The 21140-nt window shown below is 36.6% G+C and overlaps 1 protein-coding gene across 6 annotated transcripts in view; it reads right to left on the bottom strand.

Annotated features, from left to right (window-relative positions):
- DNM3 (dynamin 3) overlaps window positions 1-21140 on the bottom strand; it is a 571218-nt gene that overhangs the window by 30759 nt on the left and 519319 nt on the right. For all 6 annotated transcript variants that reach the window (XM_036859907.1, XM_036859878.1, XM_036859887.1 and 3 more), the window contains 2 exons: window positions 8430-8594; window positions 105-331 (listed from right to left, as the gene is read on the bottom strand). In XM_036859907.1, the coding sequence (XP_036715802.1) occupies window positions 105-331; window positions 8430-8594 (392 nt within the window). The remainder of the gene's footprint in view (window positions 1-104; window positions 332-8429; window positions 8595-21140) is intronic.

Genomic DNA, 21140 nt, shown 5'->3' with positions numbered 1-21140 from the left:
TTTTTTCCTCTTTCTTTAGGTTCATACTGGTTTAGGGGAGCACATTCAGAAAATGACACTGGACAAGCTGGGAGGCCTCCGGTGATGTGGAGCCATCTTCTTACCTGCGGGAATGCTGGATCCAGGAGTCGTCCACCGGCGGCGGTGCGGGCGTGAACGTCGTGGCTGTGTTGATGTCGCCGATGACCACGAGGGCTTCTTTAAGGGCTTGGTACATTCGAAGCATCTCATCCCGGCGCTGAGCCTGCTCGGCAGATTCCTCCATCAGAGTATTTTGGTCCTCTGAAGAGTATAACTGTGCTAGGAGCTCAGAATTTATGAAATCTTTAACCTGCCAGGTCACCACAGAAAAGTAAAAAATGGGAATGAATGAGCGATTGAATGATAAACTGGTTCAGAGCCTGTGGACAAAGGCCACAAAAGTCCACTCTGGGAAAAGGGATGCATCGTGCATCTGTTTACGCTTATTTTCTTCATTATCCTCCCAATGTCAATAACAGTTTTCCTCTCTGTTTTATGGCTGTTGACAGTAAAGAAAAACATAGATTAGCTGAAAAGAGGGCCAAACCTCACCATCGCCAGAACAGGGCCTGTTGGCTGTACAAGCATTTCTGCAATGTTGTCTGAGGCTGCTTGGCTTATATATAGACAAGGGAAGGTACCAGGAGGTAAGCAGTGGTATTTTCAACAGGAAACAACGACACACAGAAAACTATGTAATAACACAAGTTATGCCTTCCTTGGTATTCCCAGCCCTTTACCTAGCTTTTACCAAAATCACTGGAATACTATTAAGACCCCAGGTTTCAGTGTTGTCTCAAAAGTGGAATTAGCACCAATAAGTGAATATTTATTATTAAATACAGAATCGTATATAATTATGCAAGTTGATTTACAAAAAGAAAAAGCGATATATTCTCTGCTTTCTAGAGCTTAACAGTGATGAGGACTGACATAAGGTTCCATAGTTAACAGATATATGAAAACAAACTAAAATATGAACAATTCGTGTGAGTCTCAGGGGAGGGGCATTTTGTGGCAGGATGAGAATGGAGACGATGCATATGTTGTGCAGCCCTGAGGGAGAGAGAACCAATCGTTATATTTTGTCAAGTCTAAGACACCACTGATTTTAAGACACACCAGTCTTTTATGTGCCACTAAGAAAGAAAAAAACACCATCAACTAAACTACGACCGAATGCCGAGATGTCATTGAGTGTAACATGCATCTTCATGTTAGAAATGTTAAATGTGAAAAAAAGTGAATGTGAGAATCAATGAAATCCAATGTGCCTTCACAAGTTATCTGATTTAATTCTCACTGCATACTTATGAAATGTATATTATCCCAATTTTACAGATGAAGGAACTGAATGGACTTCAGAGAGTTTAAGTAACTTGCCCAAGGTCACGCAACATTAAGTTGAACCCCAAATCTTCTGACTTGAAGTCCAGTGCTCTTTCCATTCACCCCCTTACCTCACTTTGAGTGCTTAGAAAAGATAATTTATGTTTAAGCATCATTATTTTAGTGTGGTGCACAAGTATGCCAATTAACTTAAGCCTAGAAAAATAAAGCAACTTGGATTTTTCAGTTTCTCTGTTAAATGAGAAAGCTAGTGCTTATCTAGAGTCACTGGCTCTAAGAAAGGCCAAAGTCCAGTACATTTAATTGTTACTAATTCAAGCAGACAACAGAACACCTGTCAGATGCTCAAAATTCCTGGGTTGTAGTTACATTTGTAACTCAGAGATGACAAGACTCTAAAACACATAGCTTCACTATTTTTTAAAGGTATCAAACCATGTAGATAATTCTACTAATCAGAAAATTCAGCTAAATCACAGCTTTGTTGTGGTGAAATAAAAAGTGTTCCCTGCACATGTTCTGTAAACCAGGAGTGATTTAAATGTAGAAGCAATCTAATATGCAAGACGTATTTGGGCAACTGTCTGGTGGAAGGGAAGGTTTATGTGTGATAGCTGTGGAAGGTAAATTTGGCCAGATAACCCTGGGCCAGATGTCAAGGCCTTGAATGTCAAGGAAAAGTGTTTGAACTTTATCCACTTGGCAATGGGAAGCCATGGAAGGCTTTTAAAACAAGTAAGTGAAATAATAAAAGAGAGTTTTAGGAATATCAATCTGGCTGTGATTGGAAAATAATTTGCAAGTGTGGTAGTAGAGATAAAGAAATCTGTCAGAAGGCCATTGCAGATCATTTATGAGATGATAAGGGTTTAATTTAGTAAGTGGCATAGAAAATATGGGCAGATAGAAATGACATTATAAAGGAAAAACCAACTGGACTTGGTGCTGTTTGGATGTGAAGGGCAACAAAGAAAGGAACAAAGACACCTCAGGCATTGAGGTTTGGGTGAGGGGAAGTCAAGGAAAGTCAGATTTAGAGAAGATAGTAAATTTGGCTTAAGAAATATTTCATTCCCCTCCTTGAAGATTTATTTACTGCCAAACACACTTGCAGGTACCCAAGGAGTCATGCACACTTGCACAAATCTTCCACTGTGAGGTGTGTGTATCCACTTGGAGAGATGGTGCAACTCCAAACTCAAAACCAGACAAGTTTCCTGGCATTGACCATCAGTTGGGTTAAGCTCTTTTGAAGCTTTACATCTTCCTGGAGTATCACTTAGAATCTATTAAACACAATTTAAAAGAAGATCCTTCCAAGAATAGATTTAAAGCAGATCTGAATTAAGAAGCAACTGTCAAACAAACCACAAAATAAAATAGTAAGAGCCTGCTTCAGCATTTTGATCAAAGATCTGCCTTGAATCAACTCTTCCACATCAAAATGTTACACACTAAAACTGTAACATAGATGGATAGTTGGATAGTTGCCTACTATCCAAAAGATTTGGCAATGTTCTGAAATAATATGAATAATTTTAGCATGAGAGAAAATGGCAATATAGCACAGTGGTTAAGGGCATATTCTTTGGAATCAGACAGTTCTGAATTTGAGTCCTAGCTCTAACACTTATTGTTCTTGGACAAATAACTTAACCTCTTTGAGTTTCAGATTCCTGATCTGTAAAATGAGGTTAAAGGTAGGAGCTGCCTCAAGAGTTGGTGGAAGGAAAAAAAATAAAAGAGTTGGTACAAGGATTCAGTGAAAGAGTGCATATAAATTGCCTAGCATGATGCCTAGCATTTAGTCAGTGCTCCATCAACAAAAGCTATTCTTTTTACAGTATATAGTCTAACTTGGCGTTAGGTATGAAGAGGTAGGAAGCTAGTGCAACAGTGCTGGCGTCAAGTGACATAGTTCAACATAAAGCATAAGTTAACGTTTTATTTTGCACTTAAGAAAACTTCTAGAAAGACTCTTCTCCTCCTGCTAGCCTCCCTTTCTAATGCTACAACTGGAACAAAGGTGGGGGACTTCGGGGAGTTTCCAGACACTTCAGGGACTTTCTGAGCAGTTTGTATGTCAATGGTACAAATATTTAAACCAAGGATTCTGCACAGTTGGAGGGCAAGTGGATCCCTTTTACATGATAGCATTTAGAAAATACCTCACAGAACATGACATAAACTAATTATACTTGGATGTGAGATTTGAAATAATATTTATGCCTTTAATTATAACACCTTATAACCTATACATCTTTGTGTGGTTCACCAAAAAATTCTCACACACAAAACCTCATTCCAGTTCAAACTCTACAGGCTAGATAAACAGGCATTACTGCACCATGTCGTTCTGCTCAGTGTAAAGGAATGTGAGGTCATTAAAAACGTTCCACATGTTTTCCTCTCTTTCTTACTTTAACCCTTCTCTAGCAACCTGCAGTATTTTTGGATCTTTAACTTTCTTTGTCTTTATTACTAAAACCATTTTAAAGCCTTCACAAATAGAAGACGCATTTATAGAGTTTTCATACCATTCAGTTTACTAAGGAGACCATTTCCTTAAAATCTCTTTGTTTTGAGACAGTAGGAACTACAGAATGGGACGGTGATTAACTCTCATTCACATGAATACGCACATAAAAATTTAATTGAGAAGTTTAATTTTGTTTAGTTTTAGAGAGGGACTTGGGTAGAATTTTGTGATTCTTTGAGATCTCACAATTCTCTCATTTCCGCTTAAGGCTGCTTTACATTTCCGAGGGATTTCATTTTGCTAAAGCCCAACGAAGTTTTCCTTCTTTTTTTTTTTTTTTTAAAAGTAACATCCTTTGACTCACAAAGGTCGAGAAAAGAAGAGAGACACACAAAAAAGTACGTACTGTATGATTCCAAAGTTCAAGAACAGTTAGAACTCATCTACTGTGTAAGAAAGCAGGAGTGTTACCCTTGGTGGGGAGTGATAGGGGAGGGGGAGCAAGAGTGGGGCTTCTGGGTCCTAGTCAGGATCTGTTTCTTGAGCAGGATGCAGAATTCTTGACCCGTGGAAACAAATCAGTGCTCTGGCATTTAAGATGCACTTTTCCCTCAAATAACGAACATTTAAAATAACACTCTACTTCACACACATTAAAGTTACAGTAAGTTTTGAAACTAGGGCACATGTTACTAATTTTCCACCAAAGCATCAATGGCCAAGGAGAGTGAACATGGACCTCCAGGGGTCCAGGGGCACAGGCTCCAAGTGTGAAATGCTTCTAGGTTTCAAGTTTGGTTCTTAAAATGTTTCATAAAAAACTTTACATTCTATTTTGTATTATCTGGGTTTGTTTGAATATGAGGAAAGATGTTTTAAACTACTTACTAGTTAAGATACAAAACATTGTTTCTCATATTCAAACAAACCCTAATTAAATCTTCAAGTAAAATGAACCCTCTGGGTGAGTCACTTAAACCTCTTGGGGCCTCAATTTCTTCATTTAGAAACTGGACAAAATCATGAGTACCCAGCAGGTGGCTATTCTGTTCAAACACAGAACTGTGTGCCACTTAGCCAGTAATACTTTTCAAATAAAACTGGATCCACTTTCTTGATTCTCTGATGGAGAACTTCTGGTGGTGTGAGCTACAGAGAAGAGGCCATCAAAATATGCTTGCTGTGGGGCGTTATATGTGTGTTTTCTTTAATGTACCGAACAAAACTCTGTTTCTTTGCCCGTAGCCTGTCTAGAACAACCGCCTGTCGTAAACTTGCTATTTCTTTGTGCTGCTGTTACCTGGTATGTTTAAGCAATGAAACAGCTGCTGCATTTCAATAGACAAAGGCTTACAGTATGTCTGAGGGGAGGCATTTATTGCTGGCTTTAAATTTCTTAAACAGTTCCATATGGAGACTTGAGTGGCAGAACGCTTAATGTAAACTTTCAAAGGAAACTGCCCACCAAATTCTGAACTTTATGAAAGTTGGCTGAAACATATTCTTTTTCAGAAGGCAGAGTAGTCACTCCCATTTCAAAGAGGAAAGGCCACAGCACCACTTTCAATAGTGATAGTCAACAAATAGAGGACCCGGTTTTAGGCATTTATTGGTTCTAGAGGAACAGCTAGCTTTCTCACCCACAACCATTTATAGAAACAGCAGGGTTAAGTGGATGGAATTCAGAATAAGGAGTCAAAGTATTTGTTTTCTTGTTGTGATTCTATGATTAATTCTCTCACTTGAAGATCTCTTCACTTTAAATAAAAAAAAAAGTCAACACATATGCATGACACAGTGCTGGGTGTTCACTGTGTTTCTGTTCCTTGTACTCAACGGGAATGAACAAATTCTTCTGGAATGAACAAAAAGGGCTCAGACGTTCTGTACAATAAAATGCCATGAGAATATGAGTACATTTTTAAAAAGGGATTTGTATTTTTACATATACATAATTACATATATAAAATTAAAATATATATTATATATATAAAACTATATACTCTTATATATATAGTAAAAAAGTGGATAAAATAATACCCAAAGAAAAGCAGTCATCCTAGATGTGTAAAACTATTTTCTGGTAGATATGAAAAGTTAAATTCAAACAAAGATAACCATAACTTCATAAGAATCCAGCATTACATAATGTTTTTGCTTTCTCCTTATTCCTATTAATCTCTACTTCAAGGTTTGACCTTGGAGATCAGATCTTAATTGAAGTCTTCTTTCTCATGACTCTTATGTGAGGTCCCCCTGGAGACAATTAGCAGAACTTTACTTCCATGGGTAATACCCTGTAGGTGGGGCTTTCGCCATTTCATGAAGCAAGTGAGCACACCAGTGAGGAGTGAGGGCAATTACCCTCGCGCGCGCGCGTGTGTGTGTGTGTTTCTTGAGAAGGTGAAAGTAGGTTAGATCTGCAACAGGTTTTTTTTTCCTTTTAACTAATTTATGTCAAGCCACTCCTCACAGCTATAGACAGGAAGTGCTATTTCCTGTGCTGATGATTTAATACAGTGCAGAGCAGAGCAGCGTTTGAACTGATGGCAGCACTAATGACTCTCAGTAAAACAGTGAAAAGATAAATGATACTTAATCAGGAAAATGTTTAAATAAGCAAGTGCCTGGATTCCATGGCAAAACAACCTGAACTCATTTAAGTGAAGTTAAGAGGGTAATTTAAAAAATAGACTATTTGCTTAGTACTTTATATTTTTCAAAATGGCATATAGTCACACTTATGATGTTCTCTGACAACTCTGTGGGGTAGTTCAGGGTTCTTAGTGTAGTTTTAGAAGTGACTGAGTTCAACTCAGAGGGGCCAAATGATTTGCTTCAGGTCACACAGCAGGCCATTGACCAAGCTTAAGTATATAATTTATAGTTTCCAATATATTTGCAATACATTGCTTACCTGCTGCTGATGCTTCAAGGCATCCTACTAACCTTGTTTGAATAAATGAAATGTGTACAAAAATACAGTGAGTTAAAAACAAGACTGCTCCCGTGACTGTTTGGGGCTTCTTAAAGTCAAGAAACTCATAGATCATGAACAACAAATGGACTGTCATACTTAGAATTTTGAAAGGAATCTTTATATATGGATAATGGCTATTTACAATTCTTAAGTAGGCAGCCATATTAGTTTCTTACAATTATACTTTTCATTGTACTTCCATATATACTATCTTGGGGAACAAATCCCTAAGCCAGGTACTTTTTCTATGATTCATATTTCACATATGGAGGAAATAGGTAGAAAGAAGTTAAGGATTTGTCTTAGGTTAACAGAGTCTGTAGCAGAGCCAAGCATAGAATCCAGGTTTCTCCTAAATTCTAGTGTGGGGCTCTTTTCAGTACTTTACCATCTAATTTTTATTTGTTACAAGCAAATGCTCATAATATATCATTGATTTAAATAAGAAGGTGTCCTTAGAAGATAACTAGGAATAAAATCGTTGGTGTCTCACTTTTCAAGAGTCAGAAAAGCCTGCTATAAAACACCTCATTAGAATGGATTTGAGGATATGGGGAGGGGGTGGGGTGAGATGTGACAGGGTAAGAGAGTGTCATGGACATATATACACTACCAAATGTAAAATAGATAGCTAGTGGGAAGCAGCCGCATAGCACATGGAGATCAGCTCGGTGCTTTGTGACCACCTAGAGGGGTGGGATGGGGAGGGTGGGAGGGAGGGAGATGCAAGAGGGAAGAGATATGGGAACATATTGTATGTGTATAACTGATTCACTTTGTTATAAAGCAGAAGCTCACACACCACTGTAAGGCAATTATACTTCAATAAAGATGTTTAAAAAAAAAAAAAACAAAAAAAACCACCTCATTATAGCCTATCTTATCTAAAAGATAAGTTCTCAAACAAATTGTGATGTTATTTATGCTTTAACAAAGTAGCTACCAAAAGGACCAAACCAGACCATGTCATTTAAGTATCATTTTCTGACTGCTATAAAAATAACCATGAAAAGGGAGAGATTCTATGCAATATAGATCAACTGATGGCTAGCCTAGCAGGCACTTTGAGATCCGTGGCTCTATCATCTTTACCTTAGAAAAGGTAACTGACTTTGTAGCCAAGCAGACAGGGCAAAAAGCCCTTTCCCAGGTTAAAATAGCATTCCATAGTTTTTAGAAGGTGAAAATAATCATATTACCATATTCAGTATGTGTGTATATGTAGAAGAGAATAAATATCTTTTGCCTTTAATCTCAAAGTCTAGGAGCCAGGATATCTGGTTTTATTGCTGGCTTTGCAACTAATTTATACCCTGACTAGAGTATTTTTGCTCTGCTTTATTGTAAGCAAATTCGCACCCTTCTAGAGGAGACAGCCAATAGGGAATACCACTGTACTGTAGCTAGAAGTTTTATGTTTTCTTTCTTAACTTCTCTTACACTCGTCATTCACTTACCACTTGTAATGGAAATTGATAAGCCTAGGTGATAGGTATTTCGACCATCCAGAAAATATCACAAAGAAGCTGAAGAGAATGTGAGCAATTTCCACACTAGGATGGGTTAGAGGTTAAAATGAGACAGTTTATAATCACTTACATTATTGATCATAAGATGCATTATCGTTTTTGGAATTAGGTCTCGGATACATTTGTTGATAATAGACATGTAGGAGTCTACGAGGTTGCGAATGGTCTCCACTTGCCTCTCCAACTGTGGGTCCATGGAAAAGTTTTCTGCTTGGCCATTCTCATCATTTTCAGTCTAACAGAAAGGAAAGCCAAACACGGATTATTTCACATTTATTCAGAAGAGAAAAATACCAGACATTATCAGATGAAAGACTTCTGTTTACTGAATTTGTAGTTGTACTACTAGATGGTAACATCTTTATCTTATCAAACAGCCATTAATTCTGAAAAGAGATCAGAACCATGCAATTATTCTACCTTTAGCCTGCCACAATTGAGGAAAAGCAAGGATTGTAATTCTGAATGAATGTTTAGATGGATGACCAGATAAACAGTGCACCTAACAACATACCTCTAGAGAACAATCTAATCTTAAGCCATTTGCAAGCTGGCCAAAGAACTGAATCCAAACATATGATGCAGATGTACACTTCTGGGAGGCGTCTCCAGGGATCCTATAGATTAGAAATAACCTTGGTGTTGTTCTGGAACTCCTAGGTCTGCATTGGAATGGATCAGCACTTGGATCAGTCCAGATTTAAAACTAAATCTCCTAGGCCTGGCCTGGAGCCAAAATAAGAGATATAGGGGATAATTCATTTTTCCATGCTCTTGCTGGAATTTGTTATATAAATTCATGCTTCTGTCATCACTACTAAAGGCTGGCTCAACTGTGAAAAACTTACAATTTTAACTTCTAACTTGTTATTCTTTGAATAAAACAGAACACATCCATACACAAAGCATTTATTTCTGCAACACGAGAGAAGCATCTGTTTTCTATACTATGTGACTTGAGTTAATTAATTTTGGCTTATCCACCAGAGGCTGGGCTGGAATGGCATCTTCATCATTAAGGACTGACCTATTGGCTTGGCATTGAAATCAATTTAGAACAAATGGTCTCCATTTCAAGTCAGGTTGAACCATCTAAGCCCCAGAACATGATACAAATATTGTTAGTGGTCTGGCTACTTTCTAGCTTTGGAAAGATTTAATTATGAATGCAAAAAATAAAAGGGGGAAATAATTTATTGCTTCCAATGTGGACATGAAGTACTTTTCTTTGGAAATGTACATACTTTGATCTGCTGGGTTTTTAATCATCCAATCAGTTCTCGGCAAAGCACTGTGCTGAATCGCTTAAAGAGATCTATAAATAACCGTTAACTTTCGATCAATATGCATGTGTGAAAGGCATATTTGTAGGCCACAAAAATCAACAATAACAAAGGTAGAAATTCTAAACATTTATAAAGGCTTCTGTTGCTCTTCTAACACCTTAAAAATATTAAAATAATATGTGCTCACTCTAAAACACAATGGTCACTTTCCAATCCTGAGAGTCTGGCCCCATACTTCAGGGTGACAACTGGAGGACATTTCTTTTTTTTTTTTAACATCTTTATTAGAGTATAATTGCTTTACAATGGTGTGTTAGTTTCTGCTTTATAACAAAGTGAATCAGCTATACTTATACATATATCCCTGTATCTCCTCCCTCTTGCATCTCCCTCCCACCCTCCTTATCCCACCCCTCTAGGTGGTCACAAAGCACCGAGCTGATCTCCCTGTGCGGCTGCTTCCCAATAGCTTATCTATTTTACATTTGGTAGTATATATAAGTCCATGCCACTCTCACTTCATCCCAGCTTACCCTTCCCCCTCTCCATATCCTCAAGTCCATTCTCTATGTGTGCATCTTTATTCCTGTGCTGCCCCTAGGTTCTTCAGAACACCCCCCCTTTTTTTTTTTAGATTCCATATATATGTGTTAGCATTTGGTATTTGTTTTTCTCTTTCTGACTTACTTCACTCTGTATGACAGACTCTAGGTCCATCCACCTCACTACAAATAACTCAATTTCGTTTCTTTATATGGCTGAGTAATATTCCATTGTATATATGTGCCACATCTTCTTTATCCATTCATCTGTCAGTGGACACTTAGGTTGCTTCCATGTCCTGGCTATTGTAAATAGAGCTGCAATGAACATTGTGGTACATGACTCTTTTTGAATTATGGTTTTCTCAGGGTATATGCCCAGTAGTGGGACTGTTGGGTCGTATGGTAGTTCTATTTTTAGTTTTTTAAGGAACCTCCATACTGTTCTCTATAGTGGCTGTATCAATTTACATTCCCACCAACAGTGCAAGAGGGTTCCCTTTTCTCCACACCCTCTCCAGCATTTATTGTTTGTAGATTTTTTGATGATGGCCATTCTGACTGCTGTGAGGTGACACCTCATTGCAGTTTTGATTTGCATTTCTCTAATGATTAGTGATGTTGAGCATCCTTTCATGTGTTTGTTGGCAATCTGTATATCTTCTTTGGAGAAATGTCTATTTAGTTCTTCTGCCCATTTTTGGATTGGGTTTTTTTTTTGATCTTGAGCTGCATGAGCTGCTTGTAAATTTTGGAGATTAATCCTTTGTCAGTTGCTTCATTTGCAAATATTTTCTCCCATTCTGAGGGCTGTCTTTTTGTCTTGTTTATGGTTTCCTTCACTGTGCAAAAGCTTTTAAGTTTCATTAGGTCCCATTTGTTTATTTTTGTTTTTATTTCCATTTCTCTAGGAGGTGGGTCAAAAAGGATCTTGCTGTGATTTATATCAGAGTGTTCCACCTATGTTTTCCTCTAAGAGTTTTATAGTGTCTGGACTTACATTTAGGTCTTTAATCCATTTTGAGTTTATTTTTGTGTGTGGTGTTAGGGACTGTTCTAATTTCATTCTTTTACATGTAGCTGTCCAGTTTTCCCAGCACCACTTACTGAAGAGGCTGTCTTTTCTCCATAGTATATTCTTGCCTCCTTTATCAAAACTAAGGTGACCATATGTGTGTGGGTTTATCTCTGGACTTTCTATACTGCTCCACTGATCTATATTTCTGTTTTTGTGCCAGTACCATACTGTGGATGGCATTTCTGTGGCATCTTACTGCTACTACAGCAAGAGAGAGGATTGGAAGTTTCAAAAATGAAAGTTGTTTCCCTATACCATTTCTTTTTAAATGGTCTTTGGTCACTGAAAGAATTAAATCAAATAGTTTCTTATTTTTATTATTAATTTGTAATATAAGCACAATAGGATCTGGGATAAATAGGTAAAAAGCTAAGGCCATAGAGTGGTAAAGTGATAGAGGGAAGGTCAGCCATGGCAGTGAAAAACCAATTGTTTTCCCAAACATCTTTCCAGGGCATAAAAACCACTGCAGATTGTGTTCCATGCTGAGCCCAAATTCTAAGAATCAGTGGTAACTGCGATGTTGTTTTAAGGGTATTGTATTTGAAAGTAAAAACTTTAGGTTCAAATTCAGGCTTTATCATGTAGTAGTTGTGTGGCCACACCTCACTTATTTAATGTAACTGAGACTCAGCTTCCCCATCTTTAAAATGGGAATACACTTCTCTGGAAAACTTGTGGAAGTTAAACGAGATAATGCATATGAAGTAACCTAACCAAGGGCCTTGTGGGTGCTCAATAACGTTAGTTTCTTTCTTTCCTTTCTGAATATTCATGGAATGAGTTAGAGAGCCGCTTGACTCTCAACACACATTATGGAAATTTAAGTTGAAAAATTTGAGCACAAGACATTTTCAATTCCAACCATATAAAAATGGCAAACTGTATTTTTTTATACCACCATGTTTTCTGCAAGCTAGTCCCTTTGCCTGGAATCCCCTCCTTCCATCTGTGAAGATCTTTCATCTTTCAAAACCCAGCTCCACCATCACCTCTTCTAGACAAACTCCCGATGGCCCTCAGACCCTCCACCGCTCCCCATACTGTACTTCATCTGTTTTCTTGTACTACTGTTTATTATTTTATCCAGCCTAGTTTTATACTTCTCCCCTATTAGACTCTGGGGTCTTGTTTATCTCTCCCTTCTCAGCACCTAGAACAGAGCTTGATGCACCAGAGAAAGAGGAGAAGGAGGAGGAGCTGACACTACAAAAGGGTTTACCTAAATCAAGAAAGCTGCCTCAGTGCATTTCAGGATCTCCAAGAGTGCCTACTTGTTACAAAAATTGGAGATGAGAGAAACCTCAAGTTGATGAGTTAGGATCCACTACTACTTGATCATAGTGAGGATGATAAAATGATGATGAAATTATGTATATAAGTGAGACCACATGACCTACAGCTTTGTGATGAAAACATCTTTTACATAAAGCAATATAAACCTCCATAATGGATAAAGTACAATTCAGTTTGTCTCTCTGATCTGAAACATACTGGGATTTTGCTGTTGTATTTAACAAAAGGGGGTGATGGCATTTCAGCATCAACATACTACCTCTCCCAGGAACATTTATTGAGCACTTACTGTGTTCTAGATACTGTGATAAGCACTTTACATAGAAGATCCACACCACAACCTTAGGAGGTGGGTACCATTGTTATTGTCAACCTAAGAGCATGCTGAGGCTCTGAGAGCTGAAACGTGTTCAATAAGTGTAAGATGAATATAATGTGAATCCAATTTCTGTTTTTCCTTAGGTATAAAAAAATCAAGAAGTATTATGAAACAGGGGAAAATCTATAATATATCAAGTTAGTTTCACAGATAAAATAATAAATGTAGAAAGAGTTTCTAGGAAAAAGATGTCATTTTAAATACTGATATTTGTTAAAAAAAAAAAAAATGATTGAGCCAGAAGAGAAAACCAGAATAAACAGCATTTATTAAAAGAACCTCTAGGAACATGAAACACCAGGAAAATTATACCACCATTCTTATTTTCATATAGAAACACTGAATTTTCCCACTTCACACTATTCTTAACATTTAGCCTTGCTTTAATTTCTGCATATAAAAATATGCAAAAGACATTGACATTCACTTTTTGAAATCAGATGCAAATAATAAACAAAGCATTGGAGTGAATGGAGAACACTGAACGGTTTAATTCTCAACATTAAAAAAAAAGAAACGTTCCAGAATAACCAGTAAAACAATTAGAAATTCTCTTTAGTTTTTGGAAATACTAGTAGGCATGTAGTCACATGCAAATCTTAACTACTCTGATAATACCATGGGCATGATGGGGACTCATAGAATTCAAAATGCAAATTTAATTTCTTTTCTCATTTTAGAAAGAAAGAAGGAGTAACTTCCCCTTCCAGTATGTCTAAGATGAATGGGGACAATGTACATATGTGGAACTTTTCTTTTAACTGAGTAACTGCAGAGAGCAAATACTCCCTTTTCTCTAACTCCAGTCTTAAGCAAATTCTCTTTCATTCTCTTTTCTGTATGAATACTGAGTATGACTATGTATTATTTTCTTTGTTTAAACTATAGGATTGCAATAGGATTCTTTGCAGTCTAAGCACTGAAGTGACAGCTGTTTATCATTATCCTCATCAAGGGAATGTAAAATAAAAATAGTAATTTGTCTCTGATCTTTGAGGCAAAAAAGAATGGTCTGCAAACATTTAACCTTTTATGTGCAGGTTCATTGATGCTGTTTACAAAATGTGAATAATATTGTGAAAACCAGCTTTCTTCTGAAAAATAACAATGGACAGCCTTCCTATTGTAAATTTTTTCTAAATAGCTTTTGAGAAATCCAATGCCATTTAAACAATCAAAAATAGCAACTTAGCACTATAAATGTAAACTTGTTTATAAAAATTAATATTAATTTCACAGTATTCAAGAAACAGGCTGCTTTACAAAATTTTAATTTAAAAGCTTTCTCCTAAAGACTTGAAACTTTAACAGGTGAAAGAATGATAGAGCCAAATCAGAAATAATTCCCACGATATCTCAAAGCATCCACTATAGAAGTTCTGGGCTTGATCAGGATATCTATTTTTCATATGTTTTGTTTCTGTCTCCTTCCTTTCCTTAAAGCTCTTACTTAATTATGTCACAGGCTTCTTTGAGGATCATTGAAACCATCTAAATAAGGCTGGTGACTGCAACTCTTTAAGAGTAGAATAATAGAAATCTTAAGTATCCTGGCAATAATATGCACATAAACATACTATTGAGCTAAAGGGGAGTTTGCTGCATCTCTTCTCAGCCGTGGAGAACTTTGGGAGTTAATCTACAGATCTACACAAGTGATTTTTCCAGATAACCAATGCTTGCCCCTTTTAAAGCATCTTATTATTGTTATACAATTCTCCACTCCCTTTAAAAAAAGGGTAAAAAATATCATTTAACTTTTCTTAGTGAAGCAGGTTGTCATTCTGAAAATACTGTTTCCATGGTAATGCTGCTTTGAATTTTCTAGCCCCACAATATGGAGAATGTTTCACTAAGAACCTTTCCCCACTCCCAGTCATTCACTTCTAATTTGCAGAGGCCAGAAAGGCAGGCAATGAAACTTGTAAAAAAAAAAAAAAAAAAAAAAAATGGGAGAAACATGTTCCAGGAAGCCTTTGAGGATAGTCTAGGCTACAGTCTGGTACTTTGAGGCACGTATTTCATTATTATTTCAACATAATAAGTTCATATTTATGAACTTATCTGTTCTCTGGAGAATGCTAATACACAGTCTCACTAAAGATTATAAAATAGTATGTGATTCAGTGTTACATTGCTTAGTGGAGTTTATAGGTGCTGTAAGAATTCAGAGAAGCAGAAGATCAGGGAGGCTGGGATGGAGAGTTACAATGGTCCCACTCTAATGATTTAACTTTACTTCACAGCATTCTCTAATAATTGAGAAATCTAATGCAATTAGATTAAGGGAGAGAGATGAGTCAAAAATTAATCCATCTTCATCCTCTCTATTCTATCACAGGTCTTGCCATCCCTCCTCTTTTGGTAGACCAAATATAAATTTGGGAAGCCTCCTCTCCTCCACTTTCAGTTCTGGTGGTTAGATGGGACCTCACTGATAGGGCCAAGTCCCCCCAGATACCCATCTGGCCTGGCCTCTGCGATGACAGATGGCAACGTGACCAAGCAAAGCCAATCACAGCACATTTGTCAGAACTGTTAGGAAGGAGACGTTCCTTTTCAGTTAGGATGAAAACTTTTTAAGATGTAAGCCTGAGGGCTAGCCTGCCTCAGAGAGAAGAGGGGTCAAACCTGCCAGTGAATGAAGTCAACAGAGAGACCTGCATAGCTGAGACATGGAGAGGGGCAGATATTTAAAGACATTATTGGAATGTCTGGATCCAGCTGGGACAGCTCTATCTACCTCTGGATTATGTAGTTACACCAGTCAGTAAACGGTTTTGTTATTTTTAAAAAGTTGAGTACACTTGAATTTAATTTCTGTTACTTATGCCCTAAAGAGTCCAAATGAATAAAACACTTAGATATTCATGATGTTCTCTCAGCCTAAAACTTTTTTCTTACACCTCCACCTGTTCGTCCTTCACGGTTTAGTGCAAATGTAACACATCTTTGAATGCTGCAGCTAAAACACAACACCCTCTGAACATCCAGTTTAGATTTTTTATCCTTTGTCTTGTATCTTTGTTAGGTATGTAAATGTCCATTTCCCTAACCAAAATGAAAGTTTCCTGAAGGCAGGGATCATAATGGTTGACGGCAAATCCACAAGAAAAAGGTGAAAGTTATAGGGCTAAAATGATGTTCAGACAATCCTTAGAGGATACCATTACTACATTGATGCATTCGTGTTACATTACTACATATACTAGTTAATGGGCTATATTTTTCTTTTTTTCTTCAACCAAATTGGTAGACTGACTTCTACCATATGGAAACATTTCTACATTGAAAGTTATGATGAAAAAAAATCTCACTAAATGACAGTAAAATGTCAGATAGTTTTCAAACTGATTTACATTCACTGACCCATTTAATCCTACAGCAACCTTATGAAGTAGATATTATTATTATTGTTGTTATTTGCATTTTACAGATGAGGAGACTGAGAAGCAAACTCACTTGCTTAAAGTCACTTAGTTAATAAGTGGTAGAGCGGGGATTCCATACAGATATTCCAATTGCAGAATGTATTCTCTTAACTGCTATATAATATTACCTCTTCTCCATTCTTGATTAGGGTGGGGTTGATACTCACCCCACCAACAAAAGTGATCTACAAATACCTTGAAATGAAAGATGTACTTCCAAATGCTACTAGGATGACCAAATATAGTCCTGTGAGAAATGCCTTATAGACGTAAAACGATTCTTCATGATGTTGGTCACAATGAAAGCCCTTCTGTGATTCAGAGTGATTCTTTTGGTGCTGCTAATTCTATAACGTCACTATCATCACAAATGTTTCATACTCAAGTAACCAAATATTATGATCACAAGAAAAATCTTAGTGGTTTCATTTGTAAGAAGATAATACCTGAAGACTGGGAACAAAAATGACCATCTCAAAAGAGTAATCTATGCTTTTGGAATTCTACTTTTCTTATCTAAAATGCATAACTGCAGGGAAATTTCAAGTTATTACATCCATCATACCATTTGTTTAACAGATATTCTTAAAGCTCATTCATTTTAGAATCAGGGTATTAAGGGATTATAAGGTCTATGCAATGAAACATTGGGTCTTGTTATAAAGACTGAAAGATGGACAAAGATGTGAAAGAAAAATCATAAATATTATAAAACAAAATCTATCTATTGTTTCGTTCTTCAGAAATGTTTACATGGATGAGTACTGATGCATCACAGTAAAGTTAATAGAGCCCTAGAGAAAGCAGGGGCAATAAAATTCAAGTATTATGAAAGCATTAATTTAGTTCTTCCTTATATTATGAGGTAAATAATCTTAAAAGTTCAATATAAATACAGTATCACTTGCTTTACATGCAAAAACATGTAAAAAACAAACGAAAAAGAATGCAGTGGATTACAAACACACAATGGTAAAACGCTTTAGGTAGAATCGTTACTTCTTTCAAGAGTGTAGGGAAAAAAACGAAGCCTTTAAAGAAGCAGCTACAGTCAAGGGTTTTAAATTTCTCCAAGGTCCACTGAACACTGTAGTTGATAAAGCTGTCAACCACAGAATTCTACTGCAGAATTCCCAAAGGCCTCAAGATAACTTTTTCATCCATCCCTACAAATGAATTAGTGAATACACCTTGAGGGCCCAACAGCCTTACCAGATGATCCAGATAAAACATCTAAAAGCTGTTTTAGACAATTTAGATTAGTTTCTGTTAATATGAGAGATGAAAGTAAAATCAGAAGAAATTCGCCATGTTGAGATATTGCAAATTTCTTGTTTCCAGCGTTCAAAGGTAGAACATTTCTGGTGACAGCACTGGACCACATCTGTCTGGGTCATAAAATAGACAGCACATACATTGGAATTGGAAAGTTACTTCCAAAGTTGCCAAAAACAGAACTCCTGTCTCTGTAGATAGTCGTTCCCAATTAACAAATACTCTAAAATGTAAGGAAGTTTGTCTCAATTTAGGCAAAATTTCAGTTTGAAGAAAATAGAAATTCATGAAGATGATAAAAATAAAATATACTGTAGATGCTGAAACTACTGATATTGAAAGTAAGATTGATTGGACAAAGAGCTATATACCAGAAGTTATAACCATTGAGTCTGGAGTTTGTCTTTTGTTACTTCTCTCCATCCCTCTTCTGAAACTCTGTGTGTGTGTGTGTGTGTGTGTGTGTGTGTGTGTGTGTGTGTGTTGCCTGCTTACCAATATGGAGGATGGAACATATATTTAAAACAAAACTTACTTTGCTTCACCTTAATACTGATATTTGCTTCAGCTATCAAATTCTGTCTACTTTTCACAGAGTGGTGAAAGTTAAGAGAGACAAGATGACTTAAAGATCAGCAACTTACGGTTTCATTTATAATAAAAATTAAAACTCTTCTAAGGTAAATTTATGAAAAGGTGCAATTACTATTAGAAAAATTCTATAGTATTTTAAAGTTTGTATACATGAGATTGTACTGAGGGCTGTGTTAATAAAATTTGTAAACATGACTTGAAGTATAAGAGAAAAATTGATGTGGTTTCTTAAAATCTTTCTTCCCCTAGACTGTTTTAAAAGTAGTTTAGGAGCAGATATCAGACTACAACCACTAACAGATGTTGATCAATCAATCTACAGTTCCAAATAATGTTTTTTATGACCAGATCAAGTTGTTCCTTTACAGAATAACAAGGTAACTTTAGATTAGAGATGTAAATATTGCTAAGAAAATGTACTAATGCATGTATTCACAGTTTCCTCCGAATTTCCCTTTTTCCTAACCATGGCTTCAAAATTCCCAGAAATGTTACTATTAGTGAGTACTATGATATTCCCTCTGCCAATTGTTTACGTATACTCAATCCATATAAACACTTTCAAAGTAAAATAGATATAATGATTTCTGAATTAAAGAGTTGTGGTTCAATAATGTATTAAAAACACAGACACAGTCACTTCTTTTAGCTCTGAAATGACCAGGCAGTCAAGGAAGATATACACATTTGCTGATCAAAAGAGAAACACAATAGCTTTATCTGCATCATTTCTAGGAAAACAGACCAAAAAAATAACTGTCAATAATTTTTAAATGCATTCACAGACACCATCTCAGTTGATTCCGAAAACAATCTTATGAGAGAGAAGTATGGGAAGGAATAAAGGAGGTGATCAAGTTAGACCACTTGGTTCTACCACTTACTAATTCTGTGTCCTTGGGCAGGTTAATTAATCTCTGGGTCCTTCAGTTTTCTGTCAAATAGAGTAATAATGGTACCTATTATCATTATTACCTTTCAAAGGGTTGTTGTGTGGATTAAATAAATTACTAGGGTAGAATTCAGAAGAGTGCCTGGCACATAATAAACCCTCAATAAATTTTAGCCATTATTATTCACTAAGGAAGAAGAAATTAAAGCACAGAGAGGGAAAAAGATGTACCTGAGATCATAAAGAGAGGAAGATCCAAATGGAACTCTGACCTAATTTTCCTTGTGTACATTTCATGATCTTTATATACCATCTCACTGCTTTTGCTCATTAGCAATACCTCAGTAAAACTGAGTATTGGGCCTCCCTGGTGGCACAGTGGTTGAGAATCTGCCTGCCAATGCAGGGGACGCGGGTTCGAGCCCTGGTCTGGGAAGATCCCACATGCGCGGAGCAACTAGGCCCGTGAGCCACAATTACTGAGCCTGCGCGTCTGGAGTCTGTGCTCCGCAACAAGAGAGGCCGCGATAATGAGGGGCCCGCGCACCGTGATGAAGAGTGGCCCCCACTTGCCGCAACTGGAGAAAGCCCTCGCACAGAAACGAAGACCCAACACAGCCATAAATAAATAAATAAATAAATAAATAAATAAATAAATAAAATTTAAAAAAACAAAACAAAACAAAAAACTGAGTATTAAAAGTGGAATTAAATAGAAAGTGAGAAATTTATTCATAATTAGAACTTTTTCTTACTCCTCCAACAGGTGATGGATACAGTGTTTTAACACTCCAAAGATATAAAATACAGTGCGGACCAATAGAAATATAATGCAAGCCACATTTCTGTGGCCACATTAAAAAAAGTAAAGCAAAATAAGTGAAGTGCATTTGAACAATGTTTTATTTAACAAAATACATCCAAAATATTATCATTTTGACATATGTTTATGGGCTAAGTTGGATCTCCTCAAAATTCCTTTGTTGAAGTCCTAACTCCCAGTATCTCAGAATGGGACTGCATTTGGAGATAGAGTCTTTAAAGAGGTAATTAAGTTAAAATGAGACCATTAGGGTATGCTTCATCCAATATGACTGGTGTCTTTCTAAGGAGAGAAAATTTGGACATAGGCACATACAGAAGGAAGACCAGATGATAACAGAGGGAAGATGGCCACCTATAAGCCAGTAAGAAAGGCCTCAGACGAAACCAACTCTGCTGACACATTGAGCTCAGATTTCTACCTTCCAGAATTGTGAGAAAATAAATTTCTGTTGTTTAGGCCACCTAGTATGTGGTAGTTTGTTATGGCAGCCCCAGAAAACTGATACAATGTATAATTAATATAAACATCATTAGATAGTTTCCTCCCTCCCTTCTTCCCTCCCTCCCTCCCTTCCGTCCTTCCTTACTTCTTTCTTTCCTTCCTTCTTTAGTTCTTTTTCTGTTTTTTTCCTACCATGTCTTTGAAATCCAGTGTGTATTTTACACTTACAGCACATCTCAATTTGGACTAGGCACAGTTCAAGTGCTCAGTAACCATAGTGGCTACCTCATTGGACAGTGTAGACACAAGTGTAGGTACATTATATTTTTCTAAATAAAGGTTTCTTTTTAAGTTCTAAAGAAATTCTGCTCATTTAGAAAACTTTATAAATGGTTACACAGTAACAATCCTGTTCTTAAGTTCCAGTTCCACTGTTAAACAATATTGCTGACTCATGCTGCTAAAAATATTCACATTAGACTGATATTCTCAGAATGGCTCCCTGATAAATCCTATGTTTCCTGGTTAAGTGTACAAAAGTTTTATTTCCTTTTGGTTATAGTGTCAAGTGAGACTTTGAGAGAGCATAAAATGATCTCATTAAGGTAATCAGTTGTGCACTTAATTTTAACTTTTATTGAGATACTGTCAGTATGGAGATGGAGTTTAATGAGCATTTACCGCTTTAAGGTGACAAGAATAGAGAATAATATGCTTTACAGATATCCACTTGAAATCATG

Source organism: Balaenoptera musculus, chromosome 1 (genome assembly GCF_009873245.2).
Source record: "Balaenoptera musculus isolate JJ_BM4_2016_0621 chromosome 1, mBalMus1.pri.v3, whole genome shotgun sequence".
NCBI lineage: Eukaryota > Metazoa > Chordata > Mammalia > Artiodactyla > Balaenopteridae > Balaenoptera > Balaenoptera musculus.
Note: the sequence above shows the minus strand (reverse complement) of the source record. Positions and strands in the feature narration are given on the sequence as shown.